This window comes from Colobus angolensis, unplaced genomic scaffold (assembly GCF_000951035.1).
Source record: "Colobus angolensis palliatus isolate OR3802 unplaced genomic scaffold, Cang.pa_1.0 Scaffold185, whole genome shotgun sequence".
NCBI lineage: Eukaryota > Metazoa > Chordata > Mammalia > Primates > Cercopithecidae > Colobus > Colobus angolensis.
The window spans coordinates 919,598-940,735 of NW_012114988.1; the positions used below are offsets into that span (position 1 = coordinate 919,598).

Sequence of the window (21,138 nt, forward strand, 5' to 3'; positions counted from 1 at the left end):
AAAAAAAAAAAAAAAAAAAAAATTAAAGTGGGGTCATGAGGGTGGGCCCTAAGCCAACATGATTTGTGTCCTTATAAGAGGAGGAGATCAGGACCCAGACGCACATCAAGGGACCACCATGTGCAGACACAGGGAGAAGGCGGCATCTGCAAGCCACGGACAGAAACCTCAGAAGAAACCAGCCTGCTGACAGCTTGGTCTCCAGCATCCAGCCTCCAGAACCGTGAGAAAATACATTCCTATTGTCTAAGTTGCCCCATATGTGGTTCTTTGCTACAGATGCCCCAGCAAATAAGGCAGGTGACGACGCCACAGCCTCCTGGTGCACCCCAGCTCTCGCCATGGCACAGTGACCCCTACAAGCAGTCCGGACCCATGGGCCTGTCACAGTCACGCACTTGTCAAGCGCATAGGCGTGGGGTGAGCAGGGCTAAGCTCCAGTCCTGGCTCTGCCACTTCAAAATTGTGTGGCTGTGGTCAAAGCCACATCACCACTCTCAGCCTTGGCTTTCTGATGGTAAAAGAGGTAAAAGTGCCAGCCTCGTGCTGCTGTCTGAGGCCTAAGTGAGCCGATGTGTGTAAGTTACTGGGCCTATACCGTGTGCATGCCCGCAGCAGTTGCTATAACTGAGTAAGGCTTTGGGATGCGGTGACCCAGTATACCGTACAGAGAAGGAAGAAAACTGTCTGGAAGACAGAATGGGTGGTAACTTGGTGTGGATGCTCTGGCCCTGGGTGGGCCAAGGGGTTGGGTGGACCAGACCTGTCCACACTCTCCCGGGCCTCTGGCAAGGCCCGGGCCCACGGCCCGCCCTGGGACAGCCAGCTGTGCTGGAGCAGGCCCTCACTTCCAGCCAAGTGCCGAGCCGTGTCAGGATGTGGGAGTGAGGGCCGCCGTCTAGGTGCCCTGGTGCTGGGCCCGTCCAGCCAGTTTCCGAAGCTCGTCCCAGAAGAGCATGCTGAGGATAGTGTGGGGACCCAGGCGCAGGTAGGCGGGGCCCAGGCCCTTGTAGAGCGCCAGGGGTCCCTCTTGCCGCCAGATCTTCACCATGCAGTCGGTGAGGCCCCCATAGAGCTGGCCCTGGGGAAACACATGGGGTGAGTGTTACTACAGGGGCCGTGAGGCCCTGGCTGGCACCACGTCTCGGCACACGGGTCAGTTTCACCCCCACACACCCTATGGACAGCGCATCTGTATTGGGCACATGTGTGAGGCTGCGGCGCCATGAGAAGGCTGTAAGATCGGGCCTAGATTCCAGTTCTGGCTCCCCCACTTACCAGCTGGGGGAACTCATGTAAGTCACTTGATCTGTCTGAGCCTCAGTTTCCTCATCAGAAAGATGAATGTGATTTTAAGGATGGAATAAAATCCAGATGTGAAAGCGCTTAGCCTGTGCTTGGGACATGGGGCTCAGCAAACAAGCCCAGTTAATGTGTTTGCAGGCATGGCCTGTGTCTGCATGTCTCTGGCTGTGCGTGTGTGAGTGCGTGTGTGTGTGTTGGGGGGGTGCTCCCAGCTCCCCACATCCTCCCCTAGACCCACTCCTGCTCACCCTGCCAGCTCTGTCCACTGGCTGATTGTATAGCCGTGTGCTGACCACATCGAAGGGGGTCATGACGGCAACCACGGCTATGCTGCTAATCATGCCTCCTGCCAGGGCCACCAGCCAGCTGTCCTCCGGGAGCCACTGTGGGGATGGCACAGGTGTGGACCCCTGCATCTGCCCTCTACCCAACCACGTGGTGCCCTCCCGACCTCCTACCACACAGGGGCTAAAAGGGCTGCAGAAAGGGGAGCAGATGGGGCCCCTCCAGCCATCCCCCAGCCCTGCCTCCCTGAGCTCCTTCTCAGCTTTGGGGTTCACTGCTGACCCCCCACTCCTGCTGGTACCAAGGGTCAGAGTCATGACTCTGAGGGCAGAGGCAGGGCCCCACCTGTTGCCACCCGCTGGTCTTCCCCGTGTGGAAGGAGGCAGGTGGTCCCCCTCAGTCCCGTGTGCCTCTGTGGGTAGGCACAGGTATCCCCAGCTCCTCACCTGTTGCTTCTGCACCCAGGCCTTGGCAGAGGTGAAGGTGGCCAGCTGGGCAGCTGAGCCCACCATGACTCGGGGCACAGCCCCACCAACGCCCTGCCACAGCCCCAGCAGCCCTTGCTGCCGCCAGATGGTCTCCAAGGCACCCAGGACAGTCTGTGGGGAGAGGGCACGCGGTCACTGGCCACCCCTGCCCAGGCTGGGAGCATGCCCAGTCCGTGCCCCCAGGGAGAGTGGCAGGCCTCACCTGGTGATTGTGCTGGTGTCCCACAGCCATTGCGGCCACTGTCTGGGCTTGCAGCTGTGTTTTGATCTGTAGGAGCAGAGGGGACATGGGGTGTGGGGATGGAGCCTGGGACAGCCAGGATGAGCTGTGTGAGTTGAGGGTGCCCCCGCCCCCGTGCCCCTGAAACTCAGAGCTCTGTGGTCCCTAGCCTGAGGCTTAGGGGTCATGTGAAATCAGGTTGAGGTACAGCTCTGGGGTCGGCCTGGGTTTTGCATCTCAGCGTGACTTGGAGCAAGTTACTTAACCTTCTCTGGACTTCAATTCTGTCACGGTTGGAAGCTGTTCTGAGGATTAAGTGAGAATGACTCCCCAGCACCAGCCAAGGACAAGGCAAGCCTTTGCTCAAGGGTAGCTTTTTTTCTTTTTCTTTCTTTATCTTTTTTTTTTGAGACAGAGTCTTGCTCTGTTGCCCAGGCTGAAGTGCAGTGCCATGATCTCGGCTCACTGCAACCTCTGCTAGCCAGGCTCAAGCAATTCTCCTGCCTCAGCCTCCCCAGTAGCTGGGATTACAGGCATGCATCACCACGCCCAGCTAATCTTTGTATTTTTGGTAGAGACAGGGTTTCACCATGTTGGCCAGGCTGGTCTCAAACTCCTGACCTCAGGTGATCTGCCCGCCTTAGCCTCCCAAAGTGTTGGGATTACAGGCGTGAGCCACTGCGACCAGCCAAGGGTAGCTTTTTTCAAAGCATTTTTAAAAAATTTTTTATTTGTTTTGGGCGGCTCTGAGGTGCCCCCGCAGAGTGCAGGTGAGGAGGAGGCCCTCAAGGGTAGCTTTTATTCTTATCATACACGAGGCCGCACAGGAAGAGAAGTAACCAAGCCAGGATTTGAGCCAGCATATCTGCCACCCTCTGCCCCCTCCCCTGGCTCAGGACCAGTGGGGCAGGGTCCCCAGGAGAGCATGGATCAGAGCAAGGCCCTGGTGCCCTGGGCCAAGGGGCAGATTCCAGGCCTGGGCTAAGATGTTCCAGGGAGCAGCCTCACCCAGGCTGCCCCACCCCACCCAGGCTGCCCCACTCCACCCAGGTCCACTGAGCCCAGCCTTTGGAGGCTGCAGGGTCCCTGCAGGAGCTGGGTCATGGGATGGTGGAGGATGGAAACAAGCCACTCACCAGGTAAGCAGGGCTCCCCACGAAGGCTCCCAGTGCCCCTGCCACGGCCCCTGCAACCACCGTGCCACCTGGTTGCTGCGTGAGGCCAGCCTGGCATGCCAGGCTGTAGCAGTAGAAACGAACGCCGTTCATGAGGCCTTGGTACAGAAGCCCAGCAGCCAGTCCCTTCTGCAGGCCCCACAGCCCGTCTGCTCGGGCCACAGCAGCGACAGAGGCCATGAAGCCCCGGTAGGGCTGTGGGTAGGTGCCCCGGGCCTGCAGCTCCCCCTGCAGCTGCAGCCGCGTCTTCACCACCTCCAGGGGGTTGGTGAAGACACAGGCCAGGCAGCAGGCCGAGGCACCCAGCACCAGGTCCACTGCTGGGGGAACTGTCTCCACAGCCTCCGCACCAGTGGCCTTCTGTGCCCGGGCCAGGTGCATGGCACAGGCCCTGTGGTGGTGGCGTTTAGGCTGTCTGTAACCTTGCAGGGCCACGGGGCTGGGGTTTGCAGGGGCCTGAGGCCATGTCTAGAGGGTAAGAGTCCTGGTCTGACGGGCCTGTGGCTGCCTGGAGTCCCTGGTCTATCTCAGCAGTCCACCTGCTCTGCTCAGCTGTTCCAGTGGTCTGCTGGAGCCTGGGACACGCCTCCACTCGCTGTGACCAACCCTAGCTGCTTCTGTGCTCACACCTGCCAGCTGAGGGCGGGCCTGGACCCTGGGATCTGGGGGAAAGGTCACTTGGGACTGGAGGGAGAGCTTGGATAGGGAGAAGGTGCCAACCAGCTCAGGCTCCTCCTCCTGGTCTCCCTCTGGCCCTGGGTAAAGGGCTGGCACCCCTGCCTTGCCTCTGGCTTAGCCTGTCCAGCTTTGGTAGAGCCCTGGGCAGGGGGTAAGTAACTGGGAGGTCCCTGGCACGGGGTACATGGCCAACTCCGCCCCTGTCCCACTCTGCCCCTGATGTGCCCCTGGTGACTGACTTCCCCTTTCCAGGACTCAGTCTTCCAATCTGGCTCCCACCATCTATAGGCCCATGCTCAGCAGGGTCAGAAGTAGAGAAGGGCTCTGGAGCCCTGGGGGGCTGATCGGAATCCCAGGTGCAGCTCTTATGTGCGACCCTGGGCAAGTCATTTCCTCTCGGAGCTTCAGTTTCTCTCCTTTGTAAAATGAAGACACTGATATCCACTCCACAAGGTTCTGTGGAGGAGTGGCGATGAGAACAGTGTGCCTAGGTCAGTGCCACGCCAAATAAAAGACACCCGCATTGCCTGCTGGCCCCCACCCCCACTGCCTCCGGCTCCTATGCACCCCCTCACTGCTCCCAGGACTTCAGGGCGCCTGGGTGAGTAGGAGTTGAGGAGTGACCTCAGCTGGTAAGGACTTGCAGCCAGGCCTGCCCTCCTGCTGGGGGAGCCCCTCCTGGGCTGGGCAGAAGGCTCTGCTGCTCCCTGCAGGAATGGCCAGGCAGCCAGTGGGGCAGGAGGCGGCCCTTGGAAGCCCTTTGTGCCTGCTGAGAAGAGAGCGCCACCTGGGCCAGCTGTCAGGTGTGTCTGTTCAGGCTGGAGCCGGCACCAACATGCCCACCTTGGCCTCTGCCCCCAGACAGCTGTCTCCTGCCAGGCCACCCTCAGTCACCCAAGGACCAGTCCAAACCAGAGGCACAGCCACCAAGGCTGGAGTCCCACACCCACCTCCCGGGGTCCGCCCCTTCCCTCCCAGGCCCTTGAGGCAGTAGTGCTGAGTGGCTTGAGGGCCTCGGGCTCCCGGCCTGACAGGCTTGTCACCCTCTGGCCAGCCCCGGAGAGGACGGTGCAGCAAGAGGCAGCAGGAAAGCTTGGATTCTCCTGGGTTTGGGCACTCACTCCCGGGGCTGTGGAGGCAGGAGTGTCCTGCCCCGGGATGGGCTGCAGATGGTGGGCGGTAGTGCAGGTGTGCCCTGGGGCTTGAGCTGGTGGCTGCTCCTCCCCTGGCCGCTGTAGCAAACGGGAACAGGAGGGAGGGCAAAGGTCAGGCCGAGAAACTCCCAGGGCCTGAGGGCCTGCAGTGAGTCCACCCGGCAACTGTGGCTGATCTGGTTCTGCATATCCCGTGTGACCCTCGTGTCAGGCACAGGGCAGATGAAGGAGGAAGGTTTGCAGAAAAGGGCCCAAGGGATTTGGAGACCTCCCTTCCCCTACCCTGCTCAAAAAGGGCCAGTGACAAGCCTCGGCAATATAACATGTCTATTTTATTTTAAAAAACAAAACCCAAACCACCTGACCCCTTCCCCAGGAGGCTCTGGACGAAACTCTAGGGAAGGGCCCAGCTCCAGCCAAGCAGGGGACAGTCAGAAGATGTCAACATGGATGCCAGGCTGGTGGGCTCTGCCCTTCTCCAAGCACCCCATCCACCCCTTTTGCTCCTTGGTGCTACAGGCACTGCCAGGTTGCAGAGAGAGGCAGGGCAGGACCGTGGGCATGCAGAGCCTCCTGGCAGCCAGGGAGGGCTGCCCGCCCCCTTGCATCTGGCGAGGCAGGCAGCTGCGTGTGCAGTGATGGAGCTAGGAGGAGGAAGCATGCGCAGACACCCCATGTTCCTGCTTCCCCACGCGGCCAGGAGAGTGTTCAAACACGAACAAGGATGACTGGGCACTCAGGGCCCCAGCCCCCAACCCAGGAGAGGAAGAGGGGGCTCCCGCCCTCCCGGTTCTTTTGTTCTTCCTTACATGGATGCTGTTCTCAGTGCCACTCGGCAGAGGTTCTGCAGACTGAGGCAGAGGCCCGGGAGGAGGGCGTGCATCCGCAGAGCCCACAGGGCTCAGACCCTCTGCCCCCAGCGACCTCCGTTTGCTACCTGTCGGGCAGGATGCCCGGGGTGCCAGGCACCTGATCTGGATCCCTGGAGTGGAGGGACCCTGTCTTAAGCCACACTCGGTTTTTTCTGCCGCCCGGGGCAGGGGTGGGCTGTAGGCTCCCGACAGTATGACGACAGCCGTGACAGTGTGCCTGTCGGTTGGCGTGCCTTCCTTTCCTGCCCACCAGGGACGCCAACCAGCTCTGCCTCAGCACCAGGGGTCTCGGGAGGCTCGACCGCGGCAGAGACTGTCGCTCCGCTGCCAGGCGCTGTGGATGAGGCTCAAGGCATCCTCGAATTTCTTCTTGTTGGAGGCTTCCTGGATCGCCGTGTGGGGGAGGTCCACCTGTGTTGAGGGCGTGCAGAGAACAGATGAGGGCTGCAGCAGTCTTCAGGGCTTGTGGGCACCATGCCTGGCTATGCCTTGGCCACGGCGCCTGTCAGGCCCTCCCATACCTCCCTGGGAACAGCTTCCACGCTGCCAGTTTATCCTGCTCTTGCCAGGGGCTTGAGCTGAGGACGGGGTGGTACCCGCTGAGCCCCCTCTTTCCTGGGAAGGCCCCAGCCCTCAGTAGGCCCAGCGAGGCAGGCGCTGCACTCTGGCTCTGCAGGGAGGTGGTCTGTCCTGAGCTGTTCTCTGCCTCCGGCTAGTCCAGGCTTCCACGGGGCTAGAGCACAGCATGTGCTCAAAACCCACTTGTGCAGGGCTCTCATGAGCGCCCTCCTACACTGGCGCTAAGCCTGGAGGGCAAGGAAGAGGGTACTGCCAATCTTGTGCCCCCGCCATCTGAGCACAGCTGGAGGTCCACCACCATTCATGCTGTTTGATTAGAACTGAGGTCAGGAATTAAGTTTCTTGGGTTCTGTTTTCAGCTTCGGCCTCAGACTCACTAGGAGTCAGGGTTTTGCCCCTTTGGTTCTAAGTTTTTGTGCCTGTCAGGTGTGTCTGCTCAGTCTGGGGCCGGCACCAACATGCCCACCTTGGCCTCTGCCCCCAGACAGCTCTCTTCTGCCAGGCCACCCTCAGTCACCCAAGGCCCAGTCCAAACCAGAGGCAGAGCCACCCAGGCTGGAGTCCCACACCCACCTCCCGGGGCCCACCCCTTCCCTCCCAGGCCCTTGAGGCAGCAGTGCTGAGTGGCTTGAGGGCCTCGGGCTCCCCAGCCTGGCAGGCTTGTCACCCTCTGGCCAGCCGAGGAGGGGACGGTGCAGCAAGAGGCAGTAAGGACAGCGAGGACTCTCCTGGGTTTGTTTCAAGAGCAGCAGGCACTCACCCCCAGGCCTGAGGCAGGAGCATCCTGGTACATGGCTGTGCCCAGGACCCTAGAGGCAGGGCCAGGTCCTGGGAGCAGCTAGGGTTCGTCTCCCCAGGGAGTGGCTCCCACTCCACAGGGTCCCTGGCTAATGGGGTTCCTGGGCAGCTGGGTACCTGATAAATGGTTTTCCACCCAGAGTTCAGTGCAGACAGCAATCGGTCCAGTTCAGAAGTGCAGCTCAGGTAGATGACCCAGGGCGGAAGGAGCTGCTGGCTGTCCTGGGAGAACTCCTAGGGAAAGCCAGGCCCCCGGTGAGCAGTCAGAGCTTTCCTGCTGCAGGACCGGCATCCCCGCCCCCAACCCCCAGCTCACCAAGACACAGTACTCCTTGCCCGGCTCAGTGGAGACAGCGCTGATGTCACCCAGCTTGGCTGTGCCCAGAGAGCGGAAGAAGCTGGTCTGGCAATCCTCATGGCACGTGAAGAGGCGGTCATCGGTGAGGACCAGGCAGCAGGGGATGCAGGGGCTGGGAGCTACGCCCTGAGGGATGACCTGGCAGCGGGGCAGGGGAGAGGCAGGCTGGGGCCTCCAGGGCTGGTCTGCACCAGAACTCCCCACTCCTGGGGACCCAGCCAGCCCTTCTGCTCTCCCTCCAGGGATCAGGAGTAGAGGTGGGGATGGGAGTGATGCCCAAGCTCCAGGGTCCATTCCTGGGCTGCCCCCTGGAGGTCTTGGCCCTCAGGTTGCTCTGTGACTATGGGTTTAGAGATGGGACCCTGGGGGTCTGGGTGGGTCAGGCAGGTCAGGTGAGCGGTGGGGGCAGGCAAAGCTCACCCCTTTGGACACAGCCTGGCAGAGGTGCTGCATCCACTCGGCCATCTCGGCCTCACTCTCGGCACTCAGCTCCAGGCAGGGCCGGTCGGAGAGAATGACCTGGAAGGCGTGGGGCCGATCCGTGGTGTTGGCTCTCCGGCAGCCACCGCACTGCTCCCCCCTGGGCCAGAGGAGGAGGGTGAAACGGGAGCGAGAAGGCAAGGGCAGCACCGAGTGGCAGCCCCCAGGGTTGGTGCAGGGTGTGCGGCACAGGGTCTGCCCCACCGTCCTGGGGGCTGGAGGATACCAGAGGGCTCTCCAGGCCCTTCCAGCTCCCAGGAGAAGTCTGGGAGCCCCACCCACCACCTTTCTGTGTAACACCTTTCATCTCCAGAATGCCCAAGATCTTCTAAATCCCCAAGCATGGCCAGGTGGGGCTGGGAATCAGCTGTCCCTCTGGCCCTCTGAGAATCGGCCTCATTCCTTCATGCATGCTTCCTCCTGAGGGCCCGCTGTTCCTTCCGATTACCCGAATGTCCATCTCCCATCAGGCCAGGAGCTTCTGGGGAAGGGCCTGCCTCCCTCATCAGACTGGACCTATTCTAAGTCAGGAGGTCCTTGCTGCCTCCCTCATCCCCTCCTGTGGGCTCCTTGCAGCATTCAGATTGTGGAAGCCCCAGGCCACCTGTCAGGGCCGCTGGATTGGGTGGGGCTGAGGGCGAGGCTGAACTGCCAAGCAGTGAGGACATCTTGAACCAGGGAGACGGCAGCTCTGGGCCCCAGGATACACCCCCTTCTCCCGGGACACTTACCCCATGTTCACTGAGAGCAGAGGGATGACATCGGTGCGGTCCGGGTACTGGTAGAGGATCCCGTTGCTGCAGGGACACAAAACAGAGTGAGTGAGGCCTGTCCCAGGAACTGGGGCCAGGCAGAGCCCAAGTCCCAGGGTTCCCCTCCCACGCACATGCTGTAGCCATGAATCTGAGGCAAAGGAGGCCAGGAGCTGTCATCTACGGAAGGGAGGGTGAAGAAAGCCCTGGGGGCCCAGCAGGGAACGTGGCCACCTCAGCAGACCTGGGACACAGCCCAAGGTTCATCAGAGGGACCAAGCCTGCATCCTCCCCGAGGCACTCAGGGATTCCTGGGCCCCGAAGATGACTGGCCGTACAGAGAAGCTCCAACAGCCTGAGCTAGGTCGACTCCAAGCTCTTGTGGGGAAGAGAAGCGCCCTCTTCTCAAGCTGCTCCCTAAGTGACCTGCTGCGGAGAGATCCCCGCTGGGGGCCTGACCGCCCAGCCACCCCAGGGTCCAAGCTCCAGGCCTGGAGCTGCCAGGGCTCCCACCTGAGAACCACAAAGCACGTCTTCCAGTGTTCCTTGCCCAGGTAGGAGGTGCCCGCCTTGTAGTGCAGCATGCCTTCTTTGGTGATGGTACCCTCGGGGGGTGAGCAGTGGCAGGGGGCAGGGCCCAGGGACTCATCTGTGGGGTCCTCCCAGTGCACAAGGCCGTAGAAGCGCACAGTGACAGCAGATGCCTGGGTGGGGGAGACAGGGAACAAAGCAAGTAAGGCCTGGGCCAGGCGGGTGGCTGAGCCCGGACTGGGCTCATTGATGGCCCAGCACCTGGGGTAGCCAAGAGCAAGGGTTTTTTTTTTTTTTTTTTTGGGGGGGGCACTGAGTCTCGCTCTGTCGCCTAGGCTGGAGTGCAGCGGTACAATCTCTACTCACCGCAACCTCCACCTCCCAGGTTCAAGCGATTCTCCTGCCTCAGCCTCCCAAGTAGCTGGGATTACAGGCACCCGCCACCACGTCTGGCTAAGTTTTGTATTTTTAGTGTATTTCACCATTTTGGTGAGGCTGGTCTCGAACTCCTGACCTCAGGTGATCTGCCTGCCTCAGCCTCCCAAAGTGCTGGGATTACAGGCGTGAGCCATCACGCCCTGCCGAGCAAGGGTGTTTTAACCTTAGGATACAACCCAAGTAGGAAGGTGGACATGACCTTCCTCCCGTCCAGGATGGGAAAGCCCCATCCCGTCCCACCCAGGTAGGCGATTGTGAAATGGCAAAGACATCTATGTGCATCCTTTAACCTTCCAACCTTCATGGCTGCTGCTCTGCTCTCTCAGGGGCTGCAACCAGCTTCCTCTCCAGGTTCTTACCTCACACTTCGATTCTTGGGCCACAAATTTGGCCAGTGCCAGCTTCTCCATGGTGGCATCCGTCAGGATGCTGGGGTAGGGTGGTTCTCGACAGCCTTTGATCATGGCTGACTTCAAAGAAGCCAAAAAGAACCTACACAGGGAGTGGGGTTTGTGGTTAGAGGCCTGAGAACAGGGCCACAACTGGACAGGGCTTAGTCTTGAGCCTTCCTGGCCTGGAGGGGGTCACAGAAACTTGGGGGAGGGGCCTGGCTAGAACCAGTGACCAGGGTGGCAGGTGCGGCAATGACGAGGTCCAAGGTCATCAAATGACAACTGGAACAGGGCTGATCGTTCTCAGTGGCCAAGGGGGCTTGGATTTTGACAGTGAGGGAAGACTGACAAGGAGGGTTGGCAGAACTTGAATGGGTGGGACCTTGAGCCAGGACAAGGATGCAAGCGTTCAAGGGCACACCTGGCCCAGCAGCATGGCTCTCTGCCTTCCTTCCTGTCGGACAACTCATGCCAGCACCCCCAAGAGTCGCCAGGGGCTGAGGTCACCTGGGCTGACCACATGAGTCCTGGGATTTTCATCTACTTGCCTGCCTCTCTGAGCAGATACAGGTTCCAGAGGGAATGCATCTGGTTTCCCATCCTGGATCTCCCACTTCCCATCCCCCACCCCCAGGGCACCCACACCTATGTATGGGCAGCTTCGGACTCTCCAGTACTTCCAGAGGGGCGGGGTCGCCACTCACTCAGCCAGCGCCACATCAGCTGTGTCCAGCAGAAACTGCTTCCTGCGGTTGGTGCACACCAGCTTCACCGTCTGCTGGTCAAGGCCAACCTGCCAGAAACCACACCCTGACATGCACTTGGGGCTTGGCTGCTGCCTGGTGGAGAAGGCAGCGTGGGCAGGCTGAGCGCTTGCTGGGAAGGAAGAAGCACACCCCGGGCCACCACCAAGTAAAGCACCAGAGGCCAAGGGCTGGCACGAGTGAGGGAGGGGCGGTCAGAAATCTAGCACGGGAAGAGGCGACCTCAAGCTGGGTTCTTACCCCCAGCATCGTGTACAGAAGCGTTTCTGAGAGTTAAGTTAGTGCCCAACCCCGGGATATGAGTAAGGGGCTGTGCCTCACCCTGCAGCTCTACGGGTAAGTGGCCTGAGAAGCCCTGTACCTACAGCAGGCGCGCAACTGCGGGGCCTGGACTCACCGACACATAGTCAAGTTCATTGTAAGAAACGGCCTCTTCCACCAGATATGGCTTCTCTGTGGCCCCTGAGAGAGGAGACCCCAAGGCCTATTATCCCCACAGGCCTCTTTTCCCTCCCCCTACCCCATTTTCTTAGACAAAGCCCCCTCTCTTAGGGGGCTCTCCTTGCCCCTGCAATAGGAGGATGGTGTGGAGTTCTCACAGAGGGAGCCCCAGGTTCACGTCTCAGGGCTGCTGGCAACACCTTCCTTGGGGTGCCTTTCCATCACTGCATGCCAGGCAGCCGGAAGGCAGTCAGAGGGCAAGGGGAATGGGGAAAATGGGCTGAGAGTCAGCCTCATCCACAACCCACTGTCTGCCCGGGGGCGGCGGGCACCTTTCCGGAGCAGGTAGACATAGCAGTCTGTGAGCAGCACGTACAGCAGCTGCAGGTTGCCCTCCATGTGCCCGGTGCTCATCCGGATCATCTGGGGGCCGAAGCAGACAGGGGTCAGGCAGGCGGCTCCTGCCGCTCCAGCGGGGGCGGTGGCCCATCCCGCCTCGCCCTTGTGGTCTCTTGCTCGCTCCTGAGTTCCTAGGACTTACTTTGAACAGCTGCTCTTCGTTTTCTCTGAACACGTGGATCATTAGCAGGAGCAGGTGATTGTTGTCTACTCTGTGAGGGCCAAGTCAGGAGGGCGAGGTGTCAGGCAGGCAGAGGTGGGAGAGGCCACACCCCACCCCAGAGCCAGGGGGCAGTGCCTCCACCTCCCACCAGGAGCCGAAGTTAGGGAGGGAGGCTCACACCCCTTTTCATTCAGGCTAGGTCTTCCTAGTGCTTAATTTATCTGAAGGTCAGAGGCGCAGTGTCCCCAGCTTCAAGGGCTGGGACAGTCCCCTGCCAGCCGCACAGCCTTGTTACCTGAACTCCGAGGAATGGACCATCTCCGAAGGGCTCCCCTGTCCCTCATCCACCCCAGAATCCTCAGCGCTACTCAGACACGGGCTGGGCTGATCTCGCTTGAGCTGGCAGAGAACCTCCTGGGTCCCAGGCTCTGGCTCAGACACAGGCCCCTCCCTGACCAGAGACAGCTGGGCATCCAGCTCCTGAGCCTCCCTCGTGGTATCCTCTAGGGGCCGAGGCGTCTGTCCCTCTCCTCCTCCTCCCTCTTCTTCTTGGCCAGCAGCCTCAGGGCTACTAGGAACATGCAGCGGTTGGCCAAGCCCTGCAGGGTCATGGTGGCCGCCACCTGATGTAGCAGTGCTTGGACTCTCAATGGTAAAGCGGTAGAAGTCCATTGGGGCTGAAAGCCCCTCACTAAAGTCGCAAAGCGGCGGCCTCTCCGGGGCATCCCCGGGAGAGCCGGTCCGAAAGGACTGGTCTGGGGGCTCAGCACGGGAGCACCAGGTGCTGGGGTCCAGCTGCCCGTTGAGCTGGTCGATGACCTTGCTCAGAGGCTGCCCCAGGCGCTCCATGGAGGTGTCCTTCATCTCGGGGATCAGCAGGCCAGGCTCGGAGCGCTCGCTGCTCTCCGTGGTGCTGCTCGGCCCCTCTCCCTCCTCCTGGGGGGAGGCAAGCGTAGTGTCTGGCGAGTCCCGCCCAAGGCTTGGGCTGCCGTTGCGGCTGTCACAGTCCCCCTGCTTGGCACATTTCTTCTGGCTGCAGGCGGGGTGGAGTGGACTCGCCTCCTCATCTGATCTGCTCTTTTTCTTCTTGCCAATTTTCTTCTTCTTGGTGACTCTGGGACAGTAATGACGGGGAGAGAGTTAACACCTGAGGAGTCCAGTGCTGAGGAAAACCAGGCTGGGTCACGGTGGTGGTGCTGGCCATGTAACCTCTGAGGGCACAGCTAGCGTGTCAGTGGTCCTAGGCAGTGCTGGGTGGAGGCACTGGCTCAGGGGACAACAGCGGCTCAGGCCCTGAGGTACCCCCTTTGCTGGTAGAGGCGGGGTGGGGGTAGCATGGGCTGGGCACAGATGGCTGCGGCCAGAAGAACCCCAGAGTGGGTCCTCCGAATTCCTCCTAATGGAACAGCTGAGCTAGTTGCACTCTAGGAAAGGAAACCAGGCCATGACTGGTCAGGCAATGCCCCCTCCACTCAGCCCCGCTTAGGATATGGATCCTGAGCTGACCTCACTTCCCTTAGGCATCATCATGGAGGAATCACCCAGAAAGTACTCAGCACTTTCTGGACTCACGCTCTGGGTCCCACTCTGGTTCCAGGTTGGCTGGAGTGGGCTTAGTTAAGGGACCCCAGGTCTGAGCATGATGCTGCTGTGGACTGGAACCAGCCCATGGGATGGCCTCCTGGCTCCAGTCACCGGGGAGCAATCGCCCACCTCAGGCCAGCAAGCCTGGGCAGTCTGACATGCACACAGGGCTTCTCTTAGTCAGTGTGAAGTTTCAAGAAGGGGTCGGGGAGGTCAGAGAGCTGGGGAGGCTCTGGTCGACAGTCCCTGCTGGCCACCCACCACGTCCCTCCTTTCCATGTCCTGCCCATATGACAAAGATACTTTTCTTTCAATGAATCTCAGAAATTGTATCTTAACGTCCAAGAACTCCCTTGGGAAGAGTCCAGCCTGAAGGTGCTTTCTGATCTTAGGCAGACCCAGCAAATGCCCCGGCAGCCTGGACATGGCCCCAGCCGCCAGCCGCAGTCGCTGCCTGTGCCACCGGCTTCCGAGGGCTTGAGCCCTACAGTGGAGTGAATGTGTGTGTCCCCTCCAAATTGCTGTGTTGAAATCCTGACTCCTGATGTGATGGTATCAGGAGGTGGGGCCGTTGGGAGGTGATGAGGTCCTGAGGGTGGGATCCTCAGGAATGGGATCAGCGCCCTCATAAAAGGGACCCTAGAGAGCTTTCTCTCTGTTCCCCACCACGACACAGCGAGAAGAGGGAGATCTGTGAATCCCTCATCAGAGCTGGCCACGCTGGTACCCTGACTGCGGACTGCAGGCTCCAGAGCTGTGAGAATGTCTGTTGTGGAAGCCGCCCGTCTGCAGTGCTTTATTCCAGCAGCCGAGATGACTAGGACAGGCCTCCACTTCCTCTTGCTCAAAGAACCTCCTAGGGGTGGGAAGGGTTTCCAGGAAGGCGTGCAACTGCCCTCGGGGGGTGTCCCAGTCTGCCCCCCAGGACTCCCGCTCCTGTCTGGGCCCCTCCCCGCTGACCTGATGACCTCGAGCTCCGTGCAGGCATCTGGCAGGTCCAGGGCCTGGGCCTCCTCCTTCTCCTGAGAGGTGGTGTGCACGGGGGTGGTGTCAGAGGAGGACACCGTCTCTGCCGGCTCCTCGTTGAAGGGGTTCTGGCGCTGGGTGGGGCTCCTGGTGGAGGCCTTGCTGCTGGTCAGGTCAGAGGCTGTGGAGCGGGGGCCGCTGATCGTGTCTGTGAGGTCTCCATCTGGGAGGACAAGGAAGCAGGAGACACCCTATCAGGCACCCCCTGGGGTCCCCAACCCCCCCAGAGCATGCGTTAGCCCAGGAGGGAGGCAGACTGGCCAGTTCCTCCCAGGGAAACCTGACCAGGGTGATCCTATTTCGAGTAGAAGCCCCAACCTAACAGGACATGGGATTTGTACTTTAGGAGCAACTTGGAGGGACCACCATCTCCACCACCCCTGGGGGCCCTCCAGAGCTCACGACAATTTGGCTGAGTTTGTGTTAAGGGCCCCGCGGGGAAGCAGCCTCTACGCTCAAGCTCCAGGCTAAGTCCCATAGGGATGGTGACTTCGAGGCCTCCATGGGTGGCTGGGAGCCCGAGAGAGGAGCCAGGCTGCATGCCTCTTAGGTTACCCTCAGAGCCTTCCTGCCAGGCCGCTGTAGCGGGGTATCCAGCAGCCCCGTTAGCCCCATACCCTACTTGTAGGGCTGAGAGGCGCCCAAAGTCCTCTGAAGGGTCCCTTGCAGAGGTCAAAGGACACAAAGTGAGAAGAATGGAGGAAGACAGCAGAGAAAGTGAGGGGTGCAGAGTGGGGGCAGAGGCTGGGAGGACAGGATGAGAGCCCAAGGGGTGGGAACCATGGGGCAGAGGGAAACACCCAGAGCGCAGAGTAGAGACAAGATGACAGAGCAGGGCAATGAGAATGAGGTGCGAAGGGCAAAGACAGGGGTCTGAGAGGCTGCCCCCCAGGCTGCTTCTCCCCAGCAGCCCCAACCTACACACTCCTCGGGGGCAGGACCAGGCGCCCCTGCAAAGGTGGTGCAGTGGTGCTGAAACTCCATTTCTTTTTTTTTTTTTTGAGACGGAGTCTCTCTGTCGCCAGGCTGGAGTGCAGTGGCGCGATCCCAGTTCACTGCAACCTCTGACTCCCCCATTCAAGTGATTCTCCTGCCTCAGCCTCCCGAGTAGCTGGGATGACAGGCATGCGCCACCAAGCCCAGCTAATTTTTGTATTTTTAGTAGAGCCGGGGTTTCACCATGTTGGCCAGGATGGTCTCGATCTCCTGACCTCGTGATCCGCCCGCCTCAGCTTCCCAAAGTGCTGGGATTACAGGCGTGAGCCACCGCGCCCGGCCAAGAACCCCATTTCATTCAAGTGTCAGCTCACTGACTGGTCCGTTCTGAGTCATACGTTGACACAGCCCCCGAGAGGGGAGCTGGCTTAGACATCCTGCCCCACCCAGCCATCTGCCCCTGGTTACTGCAACAGGGCAGGAGAGGGAGCATGGGCAGGTGAAGCACACAGACCATTTAGCCAGTGGCAGATGGGAGCCACCCAAGCAGAGAGCTGAGGCCCAGCTGGTGAAACCGCATGGGTGAGGGTCAATGGCAAGGGCCACGGCTGGTCATGCTCCATTTGCCGGTCAATACCTATCTTGTTGGCTGCTGTCTGCCCGGAAGAGGCAAATATGCGCCCCACAGCCCCACTGGGGGCTCAACCAGCTGTCAACTTAGTGCCTCTTGGAAGCCTCAGGGCAGCTGTATACTGATGCAGCACACAGTCCTTTTTTTTTTTTGAGACAGGGTCTCACTCTGTCACTCAGACTGGAGCGCAGTGGCACAATCACAGCTCACTGTAGCCTTGACCTCCTGGGTTCAAGCGATCCTCCTGCCCTGCCTCAGCCTACAGAGTAGCTGGGACTATAGGCGAGCTCCACCATGCCTGGCTAATTTTTGTAGTTTTAGTAGAGACGGGGTCCCCCTGTGTTGCCCAGGCTGGTCTCAAACTCCTGGGCTCAGGCAATCCTCCAGCCTCAGCCTCCCAAAGTGCTGGGATTACAGGTGTGAGCCTGGCCTCCTCATCGCCCTTTTTTTTTTTTTTTTTTTAAGTCTGCTGTCTTTTAATATAAGGACAAAAGAGGAGGCTAAAGGCAATGAGCAGCTCTGCCAGAAAACACCAGCAACATTGGGGACTTTTTCCAGATTTCCTGGGATCCCAGAGCCTGAGTTCTACGATACAGAAAACCATGTGTCTCGGTCCCAAAGCAGGCTCCTGCTAAGCCCGTGTGTTCTTGCTCCAACCCCTGTGATTCTCCTCAACACATGCGGTTGCACCCAAGAGGAGTCCTGACAGGTGAGTGGGTAGATCATGAGATGTGGTGGGTGTCAAGACCTGGATGCCCACCAGTTCTGTAACTAAGCCAGAGACCAGGGGAAGGCCACCCCAGGCTCAGAGTTTGGAGCTGCCCCAAGTCCTGCCTTCCTCCAGGTCCAAGGAGAAGACAGAGCCTCCCCGGGTGAGGTGCCAGAGTGAGCTCAGGAATCCTGCTCCAGGAACTCAGGAAATCTCACCCTGCCCTGAGGCAAGCAGTGCAACTGGGCTGTTAGTTCTCAGGCCGCAGGGAGCTCTGAAAGGCTGCAGAGGAAGGTCAGGCCCTGCTTGTCAAGTGACTGCAACAGGCGTGTCAGGAGGAGGGTTAGTTGTTAGAATCGGAGGGGAAAAAAACAATATCCAGCATGTGTGCTGCAAGAAGAGAGGCCGAGAGGGTACATGACGTTATGATGGAATTCTGGAATCCAAGCTAATTTAACTCAAATAGGGGACCCCTCAACACTACTCTTGGCCAAGTGTCATAGTGTGCTAGCAGCCCTCACTCTCAGCGCTGCCAAAGTAGATGCCGAGGCCGGAGGCCAAGGAGGCGCTGAGAGTGAGGGCTGCTAGCACTCATCAATTCCGGACACAATAGTTTATTTTTCCCAATGCCACATCTTATTTCCCCCAGAGTTAAGGTATTTCATACTCACATTATTTGGGAAGGGATCACCTGTCACCCATTACTCAGCGACCCTGTCTCTAATAATGCGGGGAGAGCCACCTGCCCCTCATCCTCAGGTTGCGGCAGTTCTCACCTCCCCTGTTCAGAGGCCAGGTTCCCTCACCTCCCCTGTTCCAGGCTGGAAGTGGCCCAGAGGGTAGGAGGCTCTTTAATAACAGGGATTTGGACCAGGTGCAGTGGCTCACGCCTGTAATCCCAGCACTTTGAGAGGCCAAGACAAGTGGATCACCTGAGGTCAGGAGTTCAAGACCAGCCTGGCCAACATGGGAAAACCCCGTCTCCACCAAATATATAAAAATTAGCCAGGCGTGGTGGCACACACCTGTAATCCCAGCTACTTGGGAGGCTGAGGCAGGGGAATCGCTTGAACCCAGGAGGTGGAGGTTGCAGTGAGCCAAGATCATACCACTGCACTCCAGCCTGAGCAACAGGGCAAGACTCTGTCTCAAAAAGTAAAATAAAATAACAGGGATCTGCTATGGCCTCAGATTTAAGGGGGAAACATTCACCTTATTGGCAACATAGCCTTTGCTTTGAGTAATTGTGGTAACCTGGAAATAGCTTTGTGAATTTATGTAAGCCCAGAAGTGGAATTTCAGGCAGAAAAATGCCCAGGCACTGCTACTGCCCAGCAGACAGGGTGGGAGGGCTGGCAGATTTCCTTTTAATCTGCTTTAAAGCTTCAGAGAGATTCTGTCTGTAGGAAGTTTCAGCTGTACCTGGGCCGTTCCCTTACTTGGACCTCAGCCACTCCAAAACACCCAAGAGGAAGCCATTAGGAACAGACTGAAAGAATTAAGCTCTTTCTCCTTGACGCTCATCTGACCCAAAAGAGCTTACAACCCGCATGTTTAAAGGCATGGTTTTCCAGAACAAGTCTCTGTTCACTGGGTCAGGCCCTACACACCCCGAGAGCATCAGCTGGCACTGGAATCAGGAAGGGTGATCCTGTATCCCCTGAAATGCAGCCACTTAGTGACTCTGAAAGGCCACTGCGCAAAGGCAGGAGCCCTGCACTGGGAGAAGGGATTTGCCTACGGCTAGAGGTCCCGTTTTCCCACTGCAGAATTCCATCTATTAGAACACCAAACTTGGCTTTATTATGATTATGGACATTATTATAAATAATAAGGAGCTGATTTGATACATGCAGCAAGCTTGGCATGGAAACATTGCAAAACAGGAAAAGAGGGTAACAGCGGACTCTGGCCCACCTTCCCAGTCTGTGCTGGGTACAGACGGCACTGCTGGAAACACATCTCCAAAATCATAATCTACAAAAACGAGGGACAAAACTGAAGATTAGAAACACAGGCAGTGGAAGGACGACTGGAGGGAGGGGAGGGGAGATGGGATGGGAGACATGGGGAGGAAATAGGAGAGGAAAACTGCAACTTTCTACATTGTATCCAACAACCTTGGGGAAACTGACTAGGGCCCTGGCTGCCTCTCAGCTCCAGCACTGGTCCAGGAGCCTCCAACCAGCCAGAAAGACCTTTCAGGGCCACCCCTTTCCATAACCAGAAGCTGGTTCTGGCAGAGAGAAGCCTTGCTGCCTGTGCCTAGCTTTGTTTTCTACCCTTTGCGTTCCTTCCCTCCGTACCCTAGCAGGGCACGGAGACACTGCCCTGGCAGCTGCAGTTACACAATCTCCAAATTGCTGAGGGGACACCCCCATCCATGGATCCATCCTTGCCCTGGCTCTTCCAGCAAGGCCAGCCCCTCCAACTCCTCTAAGGCGGCCCATGGGCCCAACCTAAGGAGACTGAACCGCCATCTTCAGCTTGCACAGTCAGCAATGCAGGTCTTGCTAACAGCAAGTGTGAAAGGGACCTACCTCCCTTCCTGGGACATATAACCCGTGGTACAGCAGAAATAAAGAAAGGGGAAGGTCAAGGTCTCAATGCTGAGGCAATTCCAGGGTGCCCCAGGGCTGAACTGGGGCTGGGATCCCCTTCCCTGGAGGTGAGGTGGTGGGGTGAAGTCAGTGAAGGGCTCTGGTCTCCCACAGGGGATAGAGGGTGGGGAAAATGGCCAGTTTTATCCATGAACACCAGGGCTTAAGGTTTGAGAGAAACCAGGCTGTTCCAGTAAGTCATTGGGTCAAGACAACAAAATGACCTGCAGCTTCTTCCTCGGTCTCTGATGCAAAGGGTGCGACCATCCCACACATCAGCGATCGCAGAAGGAACTTGGAGAAATAGGACGGACACACAGGACACAGTGGCAAGGTTTCCCTGTGCTTCAGACCTGCCTGGTTCTCTCTTCTTCTAGGGGTTGCTTAACCTCTTTCTAACTGGAATGTGGCTTCAGACAAGCTCCCCAGAGCAGGCAACAGTCAACCCTGTGACAAGGGTTTCCATGTCCCACTGCTAAACCTTCCTTGCCTAGAAAACTGCCCCAGGCATGTGACTAGAACCTTCTGGAAAAGGGTCTAACCTTAAAATATATATATATATATATACACATAAAATTTTGGCTATTTGTGCCCAGAATCCGCTTTTTAGCCACCACAGGGACTCTGAGGAGATGAAGATCTGGGGAATGGCCAGCCCTGTTTAATTGCAAATTTCAGCCACCAGACCAAAACTAGCCAAGAAAGACGTCACTCAGCCAGGCTTAAGCAGCTCAAGTCTGTTTCACAGCAGGGGCTTAGCCTTAGCCGTTCTGCCCTGGGGCCACTCACCCTCACTAGATGGGGCAATCGCACTGTCATCCCACTCCAGGTTGGTGGAGGTGACGGAGTTGAAGGAGTTGAGGGACAGACTGTCTGAGCCATGGATCGAGCTGGGAAGGCGGTCTTCGAAGTCCAGCAGATACTGAGGTTTGTAGTAGTCGGGCATGTAGGGGGCCAGGTCTAGGTAAGGGGCATCCTGGGGAGAGAGTAGAGGAGGTCCGTTTGGTGGGAGACTCCATGTAGCGGCCTTCCGCGAACAGCAGAATCCAGGCTTGGGAGATGCAGATGTGCCTCTGTCACACCCTCTATGCTAGTTATTCTTTGGGAAATCAAGGGCTGAAAGTAGTAAATTCAAAGAAAAGCTGCTAAGAAGAGCAGTGTGAATAGTGTTGGCTTTTAAAGCTGTGGACTTCAGGCTGATGGAAGACAGAGCTGTCAGAACTCAGCTACACCCTTTGATGCCCCCGCTGTCTCTCTCTCTCTTTTTTTTTTTTTTTGAGACCAGTCTCACTGTTGCCCCGGCTGGAGTGCAGTGATGTGATCTCGGCTCACTGCAGCCTCCACCTCCCGGCTTCAAGCGATTCTCCTGCCTCAGCCTCC

At 58.5% G+C, this 21,138-nt stretch overlaps 2 protein-coding genes across 2 annotated transcripts in view; both read right to left on the reverse strand.

The window, feature by feature from the left end:
• Nucleotides 1–203: 203 nt before the first annotated feature.
• Nucleotides 204–4,004, reverse strand: SLC25A34 (solute carrier family 25, member 34). Its single transcript, XM_011939903.1, has 5 exons — nt 3,435–4,004; nt 2,281–2,346; nt 2,037–2,189; nt 1,554–1,688; nt 204–1,081 (listed from the first exon to the last, which is right to left on the reverse strand). The coding sequence occupies exons 1-5, from the start codon at nt 3,852–3,854 to the stop codon at nt 899–901; spliced, it is 957 nt and encodes a 318-aa protein (XP_011795293.1). The 5' UTR covers nt 3,855–4,004; the 3' UTR covers nt 204–898.
• Nucleotides 4,005–5,617: 1,613 nt separating this feature from the next.
• PLEKHM2 (pleckstrin homology domain containing, family M (with RUN domain) member 2) overlaps nt 5,618–21,138 on the reverse strand; it is a 19,006-nt gene continuing 3,485 nt past the window's right edge. Inside the window, exons 5-18 of the mRNA XM_011939906.1 lie at nt 20,548–20,734; nt 14,817–15,045; nt 12,568–13,386; nt 12,252–12,321; nt 12,043–12,133; nt 11,667–11,731; nt 11,210–11,298; nt 10,473–10,605; nt 9,658–9,848; nt 9,124–9,189; nt 8,333–8,492; nt 7,871–8,050; nt 7,672–7,788; nt 5,618–6,588 (exon numbers count right to left, since the gene is read on the reverse strand). Of these exons, the coding sequence (XP_011795296.1) occupies nt 6,451–6,588; nt 7,672–7,788; nt 7,871–8,050; nt 8,333–8,492; nt 9,124–9,189; nt 9,658–9,848; nt 10,473–10,605; nt 11,210–11,298; nt 11,667–11,731; nt 12,043–12,133; nt 12,252–12,321; nt 12,568–13,386; nt 14,817–15,045; nt 20,548–20,704 (2,505 nt within the window). The 5' untranslated portion in view covers nt 20,705–20,734 and the 3' untranslated portion in view covers nt 5,618–6,450. The remainder of the gene's footprint in view (nt 6,589–7,671; nt 7,789–7,870; nt 8,051–8,332; nt 8,493–9,123; nt 9,190–9,657; nt 9,849–10,472; nt 10,606–11,209; nt 11,299–11,666; nt 11,732–12,042; nt 12,134–12,251; nt 12,322–12,567; nt 13,387–14,816; nt 15,046–20,547; nt 20,735–21,138) is intronic.

Coding starts and splice junctions, on each gene's coding strand:
- SLC25A34 (XM_011939903.1), bottom strand. CDS start 3,854: ATGCACCTGGCCCGGGCACAGAAGGCCACTGGTGCGGAGGCTGTGGAG. Junction 2,347..3,434: donor TGGGGAGCCCTGCTTACCTG/GTGAGTGGCTTG, acceptor CTGCTCCTACAG/ATCAAAACACAGCTGCAAGC. Junction 2,190..2,280: donor GACACCAGCACAATCACCAG/GTGAGGCCTGCC, acceptor CTCTCCCCACAG/ACTGTCCTGGGTGCCTTGGA.